The following is a 15,443-nucleotide window of genomic DNA, read 5'->3' as shown; positions in this document are numbered from 1 at the left end:
GGAGCTCATGGAGGATCATCAGCTGAACATAAGCTCCCAGTGCAGCACTATGATTTAAAGGGCTAATGTGATTCCTGGAAGTAGAAACAAAACGGGAATATTGAATAGGAATAGGGAGTTTCTATTACCTCTGTATTTGGCAGTGGTGCAACCACTGCTGGAATACTGTGTTCAGTTCTGGCACCCACAATTCAAAAAGGGTGCTGATAAATTGGACAGGGTTCAAAGAAGAGCCATGAGAATGATTAAATGTCTTATAGTGAAGACTCAAGAAGCTCAAACTGTTTAGCATAACAAAGAAGTTTAAAGGGTGATTGCCATAGAATCTGTAAAGACCAAGATAGGGAATAAATATTTGATAATAAAGGACTCTCCCATCTTGCAGACAAAGGTATGACAAGTTCCAATGGCTGAAGTTGAATCCAGGCAAATTCAGTCTAAAAATAAGACACATATTTTTAATAGAGTAAATAATCATTGGAAACAATTACCAAAAGTTATGGTGGATTCTGCATCACTGGTGACTTTTAAATTAAGATTGGATGTTTTTCTAAAAGGTACACTCTAGTTCAAAGAGGAATTCAGGGAGGTCCTGTGGTCTGTGTTGTGTACAGGAGGTCAGACTAGATTATCATAATGGTAACTTCTGGTATCTGTGATTTCTGAAAGGGTTGGGAGCAGGGTAGGGGTATTGGATAAGGATTAATAACTATAGGTAACAGCATAAATAGGAATTTGTTAAGAGAATTAACCAATGGGAAAGGATTAGTCATAGGAAAGAGCTAAACCATTTTAGGAAAGAATTAGTTTAATAAAACTATGTTGGAGATAAAAACATTAAAAGTGGGGGGGAACGTGTCTTTTGTGTATACCATGTTGAATAAAGGTTACAAACTCTTAATCATAAAGTAAATAGAAAAAGATAATTTATAATAAAGATAAATAAGTAAAATAAGCAAGGGGAATGAAGGAAGATATTTTTAAAACATTGCAAACTTGAATTAAATATTCTTGTGTTACATAACATTCTCTGCCATGCTCTCCAATTTTGGTTTTTGTGTCATCTACCGTAACTCCTCACTTAAAGTTGTCCCGGTTAATGTTGTTATGTTGCTGATCAATTAGAGAACATGCTCATTTAAAGTTGCGCAATGCTCCCTTATAACATCGTTTGGCAGCCGCCTGGTTTGTTCGCTGCTTGCAGGAAGAGCAGCCCATTGGAGCTAGCTGGTGGGGGCTTGGAACCAGGGTGGACCAGCAGCCCTCCCATCAGCTCCCCGCTCCCCTAAGTTCCGTGTGTCCCAGCAGGCTATCAGTTGCTGGCAGTTCAGCTGTCCCTCCCCCCGCTGCCATGTGCTGCTCCTGCCCTCTGCCTTGGAGCTGCTCCTGGGAGCCTTCTGCTTGCTGTGCGATGTGGGAGGAGAGGGGGGCTAATGTCAGGGTGTCCCCCTGCTCCTGCTTACCCCATCTCCATAGAGTGGGGGAGGAGGGACATGACAGGGCTCAGGACTGAGGGAGCTTGCTGGTAGCAGCTGCTGTCTCAACTTGTTGATCTACTTAAAAAGGCAGTGTACTTACTGTGGGGTCAGTGTACGTAAAGGGGCAATGCGCATCTCTCTCTGTCGTCCCCCCCACACACACAGAGTGTGTTTCTGTCTGCCATGCTGTCTCTCCTCCCTCCATTTGTGTTGCCTTGTAGATTGTGAGGCTACATTAACAGCAATGTGTTAACCCCTGAGGGCTCAGCCGAGTGCTAGTTCATCATTTAGCACTAAGGCATCCCCTGGGAAATATCCCACCCTTTCCACCCTCGGACTCCACCACCTCAGCCAAGCTTCACAATCATCATTGCTGTGTACAGTATTCAATTGTTTAAATCTTATACTGCACATATATACACACACACACACACATATATTGCACATATATACTGCACATATATGTGCATTATATATTATATATATTAATATATTATTATATATTATATGTATTATATTATATATAATATAATAATATTATATATATATTATATTATATATTATCTATATTAATTATATATATATTAATTAATATATTATATATTATATGTGCATTATATATACTGCACATATATATATATATATATATATATATAAAAATACAGTCTTTTGGCTGCTGAAAAAAATTTCCCTGGAACCTAACCCCCCCATTTACATTAATTCTTATGGGGAAATTGGATTCACTTAACATTGTTTTGCTTAAAGTAGCATTTTTCAGGAACATAACTACAACGTTAAGTGAGGAGTTACTGTATTTAGATTACAAGGTCTTTGGAGCTGGGACCTATTGTCTTGGGTATTTCTAATGCATTTAACACAATCTCTAGATAGTAACGGCCATATGGGCCTCGGAATTGTAACTATTTTAAACTTCTTAGCGCTACACTCAGGTCCCTGTACATGAATAAACTCCACTTAAAATCATATTACCCACGGACTTTTACTGTACAATCCTTATTCTTGATCTTTTCCTGTGATATTCATCTGATAGAGATGGTACCACCACTCCATTATGCCACCTTCCCTTCATTGAGGAGAGCACATAAACCCAGTAGATCTAGTTTTATTTAAAGACATCTCATCTATGTAAACTCAGTATAATATCACTAAGTACAGTATTGACATGGATAGGGACTGTAGGTTTGCATCCATATGTTGGAGATTCTTGAAACTGTTTAATTGAACGCTTCCTTCCTGCAAGTGCCAGTCCTTCCCCCCCTCCTCCCCCCCCCCCCCCCCCCAGACACGAATGTAGTTATAAGTAAGGCTACGTTTTAGTCATGGGAATTTTTAGTACAAGTCGTGGACCGGTCACAGGCCATGAATTTTTGTTTACTACCCATGATTTGTCCATGGCTTGTACTATATACCCCTTACTAAATCTTGTGTACTCTGGGGGAGGAGGAGGAACCCCGGGTGCTTGGGCAGGAGGTGGCCTGGTGGCACTGCTGATGCTTGGGGGAGAGGTGGTGGGGCTGGCAGGCTCCCTGCTTGGTTCCGCACAGCTCCCCAGAAGTGGCCAGCATGTCCCTAGGCGGAGGTGTGGACAGGGGACTCTCTGCGCTCTACCCGAGCACCGGCTCCGCAGCTGCGTGGGCAGCGCCTGCAGATGGAGGCAGCACACAGAGCTGTCCGGCCGTGCGGACCCTCTTTCTGAACCATTCCCCGAGAAGTCTGAAAGATGGCTCACATGGTTAGATATGGAGCTGGCCTTTGCGCTGATGAAGGTTATGGTCACTGGCCCATTCCTTCTCTGAGAAACAAACAAATGCCGGAGCCAGTCTCAGCTTTTATTTTTTAAAAGCCTTGCTCTTTTCCCCATTATAAACCAGTTACTAGGGTTGAAAGTTTGTCTTCAGTATTTCCTGAGAATCACAGGTTATTTACGATCCCTTAATAGTTGTTGAAGGCTAATCACTAGGGTGCATGTAAACCATAGTCACAGCTCTCTTGATTTCTGCATGGACCCTTGATCATTTTTTTGGTGTGGGGACTCTGCTGTCCAGGTTGCTACTGATGGGTCATTGGAAGCTCCTTCCCAGCCAGCTGCCTACAGCAGAGCTAGATTCTCTACTGAGCTACTAGTGTGACTTCTGGCCATGAGGGTAGCTCAGTCGTGTGAGAGGTATGGTCTTTGTTGCTTTAGTCAAATCATTTAACCTGACTGCTGTACTTCCATTTCTATAAAATAGAGATAATTCTTTCTACCACGCAGGATTGTTGTGAGGCTGACTGATGTTTATATTGGTTATAGGTAAGGCTATGATTTAGTCATGGGTATTTTTAGAACAAGTCATGGACAGGTCATGGGCAGTAAACAAAAATTCACGATCCATGACCCGTCCATGACTTTTATATTAAAAATACCTGTGATTAAATCTGGGGGTGGGGGGCACTGGGGCATCTGGGGGGATGCTACTGGGGGGCCAGCGACACCAGCTGCCAAGGACCGTGGCTGCTCCGGCCGGCAGGGGATCGTTGCCCAGGCCAGTGGACCATGGCTGCTCCAGCTGGCGGGGGACCGCTGTCCTGAGCTGCCGGAGCAGCGGCTGGTGTGGTTGTCCTGAGAGGGCCATCTGAGCAGCTGGCCCCAGAGCCAGCTGCTTGGGCAGCCTTGGGGTCAGCCACACTGGCCCTTGCAGAAGTCACAGAGGTCGTGGAAAGTCATGGAATCCATGACTTCCGTGACAGACAGGGAGCCCTAGTTATAGGTGGTAAAATTCAACAGAATGTGCACACTATCTTTTGGCATGTTGTGTTATTTATAGTGATCCTAGTCTTTCTGGTGTCTTGGGATAACTGTCGCTTGCAAGACTTTCACATGTGAAGTAAATTTTCTCACATAAAACACTAGTCTATTAAATTTGGGTGTGCTCCAAAGAGTAATTTCATTAACTGCTCCCAGAATCTTCAGGCCAGTGGTGTGATGACAATGGACAAGAGTCATTTTGGTAGTGGAAATGAAAAATGAGAAGAGTACAAGAGACCAAGTTCTGTTTTTGAAGGGGATTGTCTTTCTTCACAGCAAAGTAGTAGTAGGCACAGGTTAAGGTCTATTCCCATACCTCCAAGATGCTCTCTGATTTTTACATAATTTATGAAGCAGTGTTTTTCCTTCCCTGTGAGCAAGCCCCTAAGAACATAAGTGCAGCCACACTGGCTCAAATGGTCCATCTACCTCAGTATCCTGTTTTCCAGTAGTGGCCAGTTGCAGATGCTTCAGAGGCAATGAACAGAACAGGGCAATTTCTAGTGATCATCCTCTGTTTTCCAGTCCCAGCTTCTGGCAGTTGGATGTTTAGGGTCACCCGGACTATGGGGTTGTATCCATGACCATCTCAGCTAATAGCCATTGATGGACCTATCCTCCGTGAATTTATTTATAAGTTTATAATTAGTTTATATGACTAGAGAGAATAGTTATGACTTAAGGTGAACTGCATCCAGGAATCTTGAATTGCTGGGATTGAGCCCTTCTGATACTTCTCCAAGGTTATTGGCACATCGTGGTTTTCGTTTTGGAGCTGTGCAGGATAGTAATCTGGCCATCTGTGTAAACATTCAGGAGGCATTATAGACTAGGTTGGTGGATGCTGTCTTTAGGAATGCGTTCTTCATATAACAAGAAGTCCGATGGCACCTTGAAGACTAACAGATTTATTTGGGCATAAGTTTTCGTGGGTGAAAAACCCACTTCTTCAGATGCATAGAGTGAAAATTACAGATTCAGGCATTATTATTATATATATTATTATACCCTCTGATGCTTGAAATTCTTCATATAGTACAGTGGAGAACTAATACCAGAATAAAGTATTGGCCAAAGTACTTTATTATTATAAACATATTTTCTTACTAGCTTTCCTCTCTCTATGTATGCATATTTAAATAGTATGCTAATGACTGATCCTGGAACTTGGGATCTTTTGGGTAAGCTGCAGGCCAGCCTTGTTCTTATCCCCTCAGTCTGGGCTTGAGGTCAAATAGCACAGTCTCATCTGTGAGCTTTTCTCTCTCCTCTTGCTGGTTCTAGCTATCTCTCTCTATTGCTGCCACCTTTCCTTCACGCTGTTGCTATCCTCACTTTCTCCCAGGATTTATGCAGATTCTGTTCTGCTTCTACAGCTTCCAAAATTCATGTTCAGACTCTAGCTTTGGGGGGAGATTATCAAACAATCAAATAGATTATTCATTCTGTTCATTCTCATTCTAATTGATATAAAATGTTTGTGGGACATAAATAATTTAGTTCTATGTTTTGTTGTATTCTTTTGTCAATAATCTTATAAAATGGCCTACATTACATTGTTAAAAAGGCAAATTCTGCTATACTTCCTGTGGTTAGAAGTATGTCTCACTTGTCTATACAGATGTAAGAGAGTAATGGAGACTGATTATTTCTTCCAAAATAATGTAGTTTTTCATAATTCTTCAACAGTTCACCTCTCCCATTTTTCATAATCTGTTATGGCTGTGCCATATTTCCATAGTTATTTTGCCCCTGCTTTTTAGTCTAACAGTGAAAATAACTGTATTTGAAATAAGTAAAATACCACTTAAATTTTACTGGGAAGTTCAGGCCATCCTACTCTGTGTGTAGGGGACAGTGACTTTGTCAGTGAGTCTCCTGTTTCCACCTGTTCCTTTAGAGTGATGTAAGACAAACTAAATTGTCAGGTAAGAAATTATCCTTTTCCTGCCCAGTACTGTCAAAAAGAAATTGCCAGGTTTTTGTGTGTGTAACAAAAAAAAACAATACACCATTCAATTTTTTTTTTAATTACTATAATATTAAAGATGTGACTTACATCCTCATGAACAAGGAAATTCAAAGTTTGGTGTGAAGTGTCCTCTGTAATTTACTTCCTGCTTTGCCTTTATATTGCAGCACATATAGTTTAGTGCTTCTCAGCCAATGATGTTGCCTTTCCTGGGAAGGCTCTGAGCAGTTCAGATTGAGTGTCCGAACTGAAATATAAAAAAGGAATTCTTTTCTTCCTTTATATCATTTTCATTTAAGATTTGGTAGAAGCTGAACAGCTTACTGGGTAATGAATATTCCTTTGAGAACTTGGCAAAATAAAACATATTATGCAAATGATCCCGTTACAAGTTTGTGGACTGTTGATTGGAGATTAAGTATGCAACACAAGATTCTGGTTCTGATCCCAGCCCTGTACTGACTCACTTGTAAGTCACTTAAGCCTGGATCCTCTCAGAGAGAGTGAAAATGACTCAGTAGCCATGTCATTAGAGCACCTACGTGGGAGGTGGGAGACCCAGGGTCCAATCTCGCTGCTCCAATCACTCTTTTGTTATCCAAAGTGGAACAGGTTCAACAGGAGTGACTGAGGGAGCAGCATGCCACAATCTCCCATAGCTCCCTTGTTAGGGCACTCCCCTGAGAGGTGGGAGACCCCTGTTCAAATCCTCTCTTCCCTTCTGGCAGAGGAGGGAATTGGGTCTCCGACATCCCAGGCAAGTGTTCTGACCAGTAGGCTAAAAGTTACAAAGTGGGCACCATCCCCACCTCTTCCTCTGGCTTGCTGGGTTTTGAATGGGACCCAATCTGGTAGGCGGCCTCTGAGCGCACCTAGTGGATCAGGCCCTACACGTGACTTAGGTGAGTGAGTGCCTATCTTCCCCTCTTCCTTCCTCCCCCACTTCATGTTTGTGAATTGGGGGCTTAGGTGGGAAATAAGTGTCTGGTGCCTAGACTTGAGGCAGTAATGCTAGAAATTTAGGCCCAAAAGGAACTTTTGCTCAAAAACTTAGGTGCCAAGTGAGTCTAGGCACCTACAGGGTTCAACGGGAGTTTTGTGAATTGCTGTAGAAGCAAAACTATGAGTGCCTAAGTACCTTTGCAGATTGGGCCTGTAACCCTCACTCTTTACCTCATTTTTTCCTATCTGAATATAAAGAATGGTATCTCACAGGCATTTTATGACTTGCAAAGCACTTTCTATAATGTGTCATCCAAGAATACTCCTTAAAGTATTAAATATTAAATTTTTAATACAAAGGGGAATATAAGTTATACATTCAAAATGCACCATGGGGGAAGAGGGGGTTCCTTAAGAAGGTTTCTTGTTTTAACCGTTTTAAAAAATATTTTCATCGTGTTGCAGGCATTATGTACCTCAGAGAGGCATCCAGGAACAGTATTTCAGAAAATTGTCTTTGGAGTAGTTTTCAAATTCTTCTGTAGTTCCAGAATACAATAACTGGTTCATTCAGGGGACAAAACTTCAACCTTAACCTTGAATTTCCTTGTTGACTGAAGCTCAACTCTAACATTGCCATCTTTATAGTTCTTTTTTTCACTTTCATTTTTTTCTGTGAATGTGGTTTGTTTACTGGAAGTCTTTTAAAATTACACTTCTCTTAGTGGGAGCTTTTGAGAGTTGCTTTTTGTTCTAGAATTGTGATAGTTACACTGTGAAATTGCTTTTAAAGTCAGCATCCCAGTATCCATCAAAGAAACCCTCAGAGAAAATGGTTAGCCCTAATGTGTAATAAGGGGTTTTCCATTCAAATTTGCTCCGTGTAAGCTAAAAAGCTTGTCTCCCTCACCAACAAAAGTTGATCCAGTAAAAGATATTACCTCAGCCACCTTGTCTCTCCCAATTCTGATAGAAGTGTGTGGGAAACCTTGATAAATTTCCTTCCTTCTAGTGAGATCAGTGGTTCCGAATCCTTAATCTTCACAGAACTTTATCAAATAGGGAGTAGATGTGTCAGGGAACTGATAATGCAATCCTGAGCCATTCATTTGTAGAGCATCAGTTCGAATCTGGCCTCCAACTCTAGCAACTGAAAGCTGTTACTAGCTGACCGCTTCTTTGGTGGCCTGTGTGAAATGAGTTGATCTCTTGAACACTTCATAATTGATATCCTCATAGACAGTCTTGACAGACACAGTGATGAAAGATGCTGAACTGCCCTCTATAAAATGATTCCTCCAAGTTAGGGGTAAGAGCGATAATTGTATAGTGGGATACAGTGGAGAAGCAAAGAAACTTACAATGCTACTATATTGCACCTGTTCTTTGGATAGAAGCCTGCAGTCTCCAGAGCTGCAAATATGGCATTTATAAAACAAAACAACCTGCTGCACACATTAAGTAATTTTCCTCTGAAAGTTTATCATTTCTCCTTTCTTGTTAAACCAAACGCAGCACCAGTCCAGAGTGTAAAAACCCAAACAAATGCATGCCAAAATGTCACTTTTTTCAATGGGATTTTTGCACTTACTACATCTAGCAAAAGAAAATTAGCAACTAAATGAACATTCAGGCTTTTGGAAGGAGTGGGTGGGGAAGAAGCTTGCTCTGTTGATCTAATATAAAAATCTTTCCAAAGAGACTTAGATAAAATGTTATCCTCTTCCCTCCCAATTCCACCACATTGACTATTAAAAACTAGCTTACAGACTCTGAGGAGTTGTACACCAAATATGAGCCTGGATCTGTGTTGGTGGTTTTTGGGAAAACCTATAAACTCTTGAAGATGGAGATAAATTCTTAATGGTGATGTCACAAACTTGACCTAACGTTTAAATCAGCTTCTGTACCAGATGACTGGAGGATAGCTAATGTGGCACCAGAGGTGATCCTGGCAATTACAGGCCAGTAAGCCTAACTTCAGTACCAGGCAAATTGGTTGAAATTTGTTTTTACTGCTATAGTAAAGAACAGAATTATCCGACACATAGATGAACACAGTTTGCTGGGGAAGAGTCAACATGTTTTTTGCCTCACCAATCTACTAGAATTCTTTGAGGGGGGTCAACAAGCATGTGGACAAAGGTGATATAGTGTACTTAGATTTCAGAAAGCCTTTGACAAGGCCCCTCACCAAAGGCTCTTAAGCAAAGCAAGCTGTCATGGGATAAGAGGGAAGGTCCGCTCATGGACCAATAACTGGTTAAAAGATAGGAAACAAAGGGTAAGAATGAATGGAGAGAGGTAAATAGTGGTGTCTCTCAGGGATCTGTACTGGGACCAGTACTGTTCAACATATTAATGATCTGGAAAATGGGGTAAACAGTGAGGTGGCAAAATTTGTAGATAATATAAAACTACTCAAGATCATGCAGACTGTGAAGAGTTACAAAGGGATCTCACAAAACTTAGTGACTGAGCAACAACGTGGCAGATGAAATTCAATGTTAATAAATTCAAAGTAATGCACATCGGAAAACATAATCCCAACTATGCATATAAAGTGATGGGGTATAAATTAGCTGTTACCACTCAAGAAAGAGATCTTGAAGTCATTGTGGATAGTTCTCTGAAAACATCCATTCAATGTGCAGCAGCAGTCAAAAAAGCTAACAGAATGTTGGGATCGTAGGGAAAGGGATAGATAATAAGACAAAAAGTACCATATTGCCTCTATATAAATCCATGGTACACCTACATCTTGAATATTGTATGAAGATGTGGTCGCCCCATCTCAAAAAAGATATTGAAATTGGGAAAAAGTACAGAAAAGGACAACAAAAATGATTAGGGGTATGAAACAGCTTCCATATGAGGAGAGATTAATGAGACTGGGACTTTTCAGCCTGGAAAAGAGACAACTAAGGGGGATATGATAGAGATCTGTAAAATCATGACTATTGTGGAGAAAATAAATAAGGAAGTGTTGTTTACTCCTTCTCATAACACATGAACTAAGGTCACTAAATTAAATTAAGAGGCAGCAAGTTTAAAACATACAAAAGGAAGTGTTTCTTCACACAACATACACCTTTGCCAGAGGATGCAGGGAAGGCCAAGACTAGATGAGTCCATCAATGGCTATTAGCCGGATAGGCAGGGATGCAAAACCATGCTCTGAAATGTCCCTAGACTCTGTTTGCCAGAAGCCAGGAATGGGCGACAGGGGATGGATCACTTGAGGATTGTCTGTTCTGTTCATTCCCTCTGAAACACCAGGCATTGGCCACTGTCGGAAGACAGGATACTGGGCTAGAAAGACCATTGGTCTGACCCAGTATGGTCGTTCTTATGCAATAGCACCATAGTGATTTTTAATAAGCCTCTGCTTTCTTGGGTGTCACAGCATGCTAACAGTTGCCACAATCTGCATGCAAAATACATTGTCGCTGATGGCATGAAATAATGTCTTGTAATACATATGAGGATAGACGAGCACGCTGGGGTAACATTGTCAAGCCTCGCATTTGGTGCTTAATTATACAGAGAAAAGAGAATTCCATGTTGTGCATGGAAAAAAGTCTGTTATAAGAATGTCAATGACTGAAAGTCAGACTAGCCATTTGGTTAAAACAATACGTTGCCAGTACCCCATGTGGTCTGGTTTGAGAGCTGAATGCTGACTGAGTAAAGCAAGATGTGTGTCCGTCCTAAGCCCCATCTGTGCTCTTTCTTCCCACTCTCACTGTAGAAAGATTTTAAAATTCAGGCAGGTCATGAGCACTGTTAACCAACTGCAGCTACTTTAAATTGAGAAGACTAAAAGTGAATATGCTGCTTGTGCACAAAGACTTCACAAAAGTTCTTTCACCTTTTGAGGAATGGAACAGGGAGTCGTATTAGAGACATTTAACTTGGCAATGGTTTTTGAAAGGTCTATGATGATTGCCAGTCTCTGAAAAGTGATTAGTAAAATGCACATTGATCACAGTGTATCTTAGGAAGGAGGGGCCATTTGGAAGAGGCAGCAAACTTGGTTTTCCTATTTAGCCATGAAGGTTTATTAGCATTTGAACATCAACAACAGACTTGAAAAAAGGAAGAAGTAGCATTGTATTCCAGCTTTTTGATATAGTATAGAGTCACTGGAGAGTGGAAGGAAAAAGCGGTACGGCTGCTCAGATGACTCTCTACGTGTGCATTCTGCACAAGCATTTTCACGGGTTTGTAACTCAGCCATAAAAAATGCAATAGTGGCTGAAATTCTGGCGAGCGAGGTCTCGGCCTGAAAACGATTGTTTTGGGAAATTTAGTTTGAGTCATACAAGTGCAAATTCTGCTTGAAAAATGTTAATCTGTAAAGACCATTTTTTGCATTTGTTTATCTCCAAAACACGTTCATTTTTGAAAATGAAATTTACGAGTCTGTCCCTACTGTGGACATCTCACCTGGAAAAAAGGAATTGTTTCATTTTATAAAAATGAATTGCTGCGCAGGTGGGGTAGTATTTGATCACTTTAAAAGTTCCTGTCAGTGGTTTTTTTGGTTGGTTTTGGTTTTTTTTTTTTTGTTTCTTTTTTTGTCTGTGGCCTTGCTGTGCATTTTGCCCAGCCGTATTTAGTCTGCATACTAAATGTTAGTCTCCCCAACGATATTCACTTTGTGAACTTAGCTTTTTCCCCCCCTTCACCCAGGTGTATTGTAAATTGACGTAGATTTTACTCTGATGGGCCGGATTTTAGTCCGTGCACTAAATTTTAGTCCGCAGACTAAAAAATAATCCGCGGATTATTTATTAAAATCAATTCCCTCACTGAAAACTACATTCAGACTGTTTAACTGTCTCACCAGAACATAAGAGTGAGGGAGTTCACAGGTAATGGTGAGTCACGTCCGTCCTTTAGGCACTTAGGCACAATAGAGCACTGACACCATCCCAGCTTTCAAGATGTGCCCCATTGTGCTTAAGTGTTAGCATACTTATTGTTGTGCACTTCACCTGTAACTGTGACTGTCCCTTGCTCTTCATGTTTAATGTTGTACCCTTTTGTGTAGTTCTTGGTGGGTGAATTAGTCAGAATTTCTGGTGGAACTGTGTTGAATTACTATAGCTAAAAGATGCAGGTTTTTGCTTTAAGTAATGGGTGCAAGGATATGGGGGGGGGAAGCCCACAGTAAAGTGAGAAAATTAAGTCCATACCCTCACTCCTGAGGAGACATGTCCAGTTCCTGAAGAATCCTAAAGAGATAACATCATCAAAACAAATCCATTGGTGGGGAAGTCAATCCAAAATGGAGAATAATCCGCGGCGGCCTGATACACTCATAGCTCACACAAATTTAAAACAGCCAAATGAGAAATACAAATTAAAACTTCTTATTTTCTCTTCAGCAGAAATTATAAATTGGTTTTTTAAAAAATTTTCACATTGTGTCTCTGGGACAGATTTACAGAGGAAAAATATGTAGTCTGTGCATGAGGGATGCACACACTAAGACAAACTAATTCAGCCCCGTTGTCTATGGACATTTATATCCAGGACAGAGAGGACTGCAAATTGCTTAAGATGGCAGCTCAGTTACCCTTTTCTTTCTAGTTAGAATTTTGATTTCAACTTTTTTTGTTATTTATTTTTTTAGTAAACGCACTGGCATTGGAACATAAGTTAACATAGAAATGTTTCTATACTATGCCTCACCATTGCACAATCAATTTTTTTGGCATACACTGTGGTCAAGTTGGACTTGCTGCTATGGAGAGTGATGTTTAAAGTTTCTAATTGTATAAACATTTTCTATGTCCCCCACGCCATGGATTTCTTATAATATTGGATATATTTTTCCTTGCTGGACTATTCTCTTTTGGATTGACTCCCCCTGTTTGGATTATTTCACTGCATTATCATCTTTAGGACTCGTCAGGAACAGGACATTTCACCTCAGGAGTGCGGGTATGTACTTAAATATTTTTTCAAATTATTAGGGCTAGTCTTGAAAAGAGGAGAGAGAAAAGCTAGAAGTGGAAAAGTTGGGTTAAAACAGCCACACATCAGCTAGCGGCCAGGTGAATATTTTCCCCATGTCATACAAGAAGATAATGGTTAGATAGGCGTAGATCTGCACACGTTTCACTTTTTAATTACTCTTTATGTGCGGAGGGTGGGTATTTGTGTGGGGTTTTTTGGTTTTTCAGTTTCTGGCGTATAGATTATTGTAGTAATTGCTTACCTTGAGTGACTCATTCCCAGTCCAGACAGAGGCTGAGCAGTTGTTTCTTAAATTCTATAAATGTTGACAGAGGTTCACTGACCTGAAAGATAAGGAATTTAAGGGAGTGGGGGGTCAGAGGGATTGCTTTGTTAAAGGGCAGATTTCAGTGGTTCTCTGTTTTCTATCTTCATTTAATAAAAGGAGACTGTCCTGTTCTCGTGTGGGCTGTAACTTGGGAATCATATGCCACTGCACCACCCTTGTATTGTGGTCAGTAATCCAAACTCTGGAGGCAATGGGTTTTGACACTGAATGTAAATAACCTCCATCTATCCCTCCCCTGAAAATATACACGCAGCTACTTCAAGTGTAGAAGTCATTAGAACTGTCTGCAGGGGCTACAGCATTTGGACTTTAGTGCCAAACAGAAGGTTTTTCTTACATTACTGTCGTGCCCATGGTATCTTCCCAGCAACCTGAACAAATTCTGCTCTTTTAGTACCTTAACTCTTTGACTCCAGGAGTCAGGATTCCCTGACATGATGAGTTAGTACAGAATGCATTAGAACTAACTCAGGTGCTCCTGACCCAGCTGGGCACCAAGGGGTTTAAAAAAAAAATCAGTCAATTGTTGTCAGTGACCTGATTAATTTTAATTAATATGAGCATAAATGTCTTCAGTTTAAAATCTACTGAAGCAGAGCCTGTCCAGGTGCCTGGGGCTGCAGTCAGTTAGCATGTGATGTATAGGTCATTCCTTGGTGCTAGGTGGTTTGGGTTCACCTGCATTGGTTCAAAAGCATTTTGGATTAGCTCAATTGCATCAAAAATGCTGACATCAGAATTTAACACTCCCACCCCACCTCTCACCACGCTTCTCCTTGGCCTGTATTCCACGTGCAACAGAGTGAACGGAAACAGCTCAAGCAGCGTGTTAAGGACATGGATGTGACTGTCCAATTTTGCCTTGAATGTAATGTGATGGGGAAGGCAGATTTGGGGCGTCATTCTGGCTATGTAGGACCATTTTTTAAGGGATCTGAACTATAACTTCAAGGAAGAACTGCTGTGAACTCTGTGGTTTATATCCTCAAGGTAAACTTCTGAGAGAGTCAGATAGCTTTCTCACTCATCACCTTTTAGTGTTCTCACAAACTCCAAATGTGCAGGAATTATCTCTGTTAACTAGTAGGAATCACTTAACACAATAATGTCAAGAAGAAGAAGCACCTGTAAACTTGAAGTAGAGAGCTTTTCTGCACCAAACCTGTTCATTTCCAAACTTGAACAGTGTCATCCATAGCAATAATCTGACCAACTTGCCTGCAAAAATCCACATTAGGGGGGGAAAATCATTTGTTTGCTGCCAAAATGAACAATGGCGACCTTTTTAATTTTAACTTTCAATGAATCCTGCTCATTTGCACCCCTCTCCCTATCATATGCATGACTGATTTCACCCAATGTGTGTGTTGTCATAAGATCAATGAATTTTCTTTTAATTCTTAGAGTTGTTTCTCTGAGCTCTCCCATGCAGCCTTTCACTAGCATTGCACCTTCACCCACACAGCAAAATCCTTTTCACTTAAACTTTTCAACCCCAGAAGCTGGATTCTCCCATCCCAATACCTGAGGACCCATTATATTAGCACAAATAGCATTTAGTTTCAACTCACTAGGCACTGAGAGATTTAATTGCTCAGACTTGCTGCAGTAATAAAAAAGAAACAAGCCCAAACAATCTGTTTCTTGTTTTTCTGTAGGTCTTCCGACCCCGCACTCCACCAGAAGCAATCGCACTATGTAGCCGTCTGCTGGAGTACACCCCCACTGCCCGCCTGACTCCCCTGGAAGCATGTGCGCACTCTTTCTTCGATGAACTACGGGACCCAAATGTCAAACTACCGAATGGGCGAGAGAAACCTGCACTCTTCAACTTCACCACTCAAGGTAGCCTGTGAGCACTGAGGAGCTTTCCGTTGGGAAGAAGCACTGTGCCAAAAGTTCTGTCATACAAATGCCATTCCCCCA

The 15,443-nt window shown here is 41.1% G+C and overlaps 1 protein-coding gene across 4 annotated transcripts in view; it reads left to right on the top strand.

Annotated features, from left to right (window-relative positions):
• The window catches only part of GSK3B (glycogen synthase kinase 3 beta), a 269,374-nt gene that overhangs the window by 233,793 nt on the left and 20,138 nt on the right, over positions 1-15,443 (top strand). For 3 of the 4 annotated variants that reach the window (XM_077822851.1, XM_077822830.1, XM_077822838.1), the window contains exons 9-10: positions 13,115-13,153; positions 15,176-15,362. In XM_077822851.1, the coding sequence (XP_077678977.1) occupies positions 13,115-13,153; positions 15,176-15,362 (226 nt within the window). The remainder of the gene's footprint in view (positions 1-13,114; positions 13,154-15,175; positions 15,363-15,443) is intronic. The other variant, XM_077822845.1, reaches the window with a different exon arrangement.

Source organism: Eretmochelys imbricata, chromosome 1, assembly GCF_965152235.1.
Source record: "Eretmochelys imbricata isolate rEreImb1 chromosome 1, rEreImb1.hap1, whole genome shotgun sequence".
Classification (NCBI taxonomy): Eukaryota; Metazoa; Chordata; order Testudines; family Cheloniidae; genus Eretmochelys; species Eretmochelys imbricata.
This window is presented reverse-complemented; position numbering and strand designations above follow the sequence as displayed.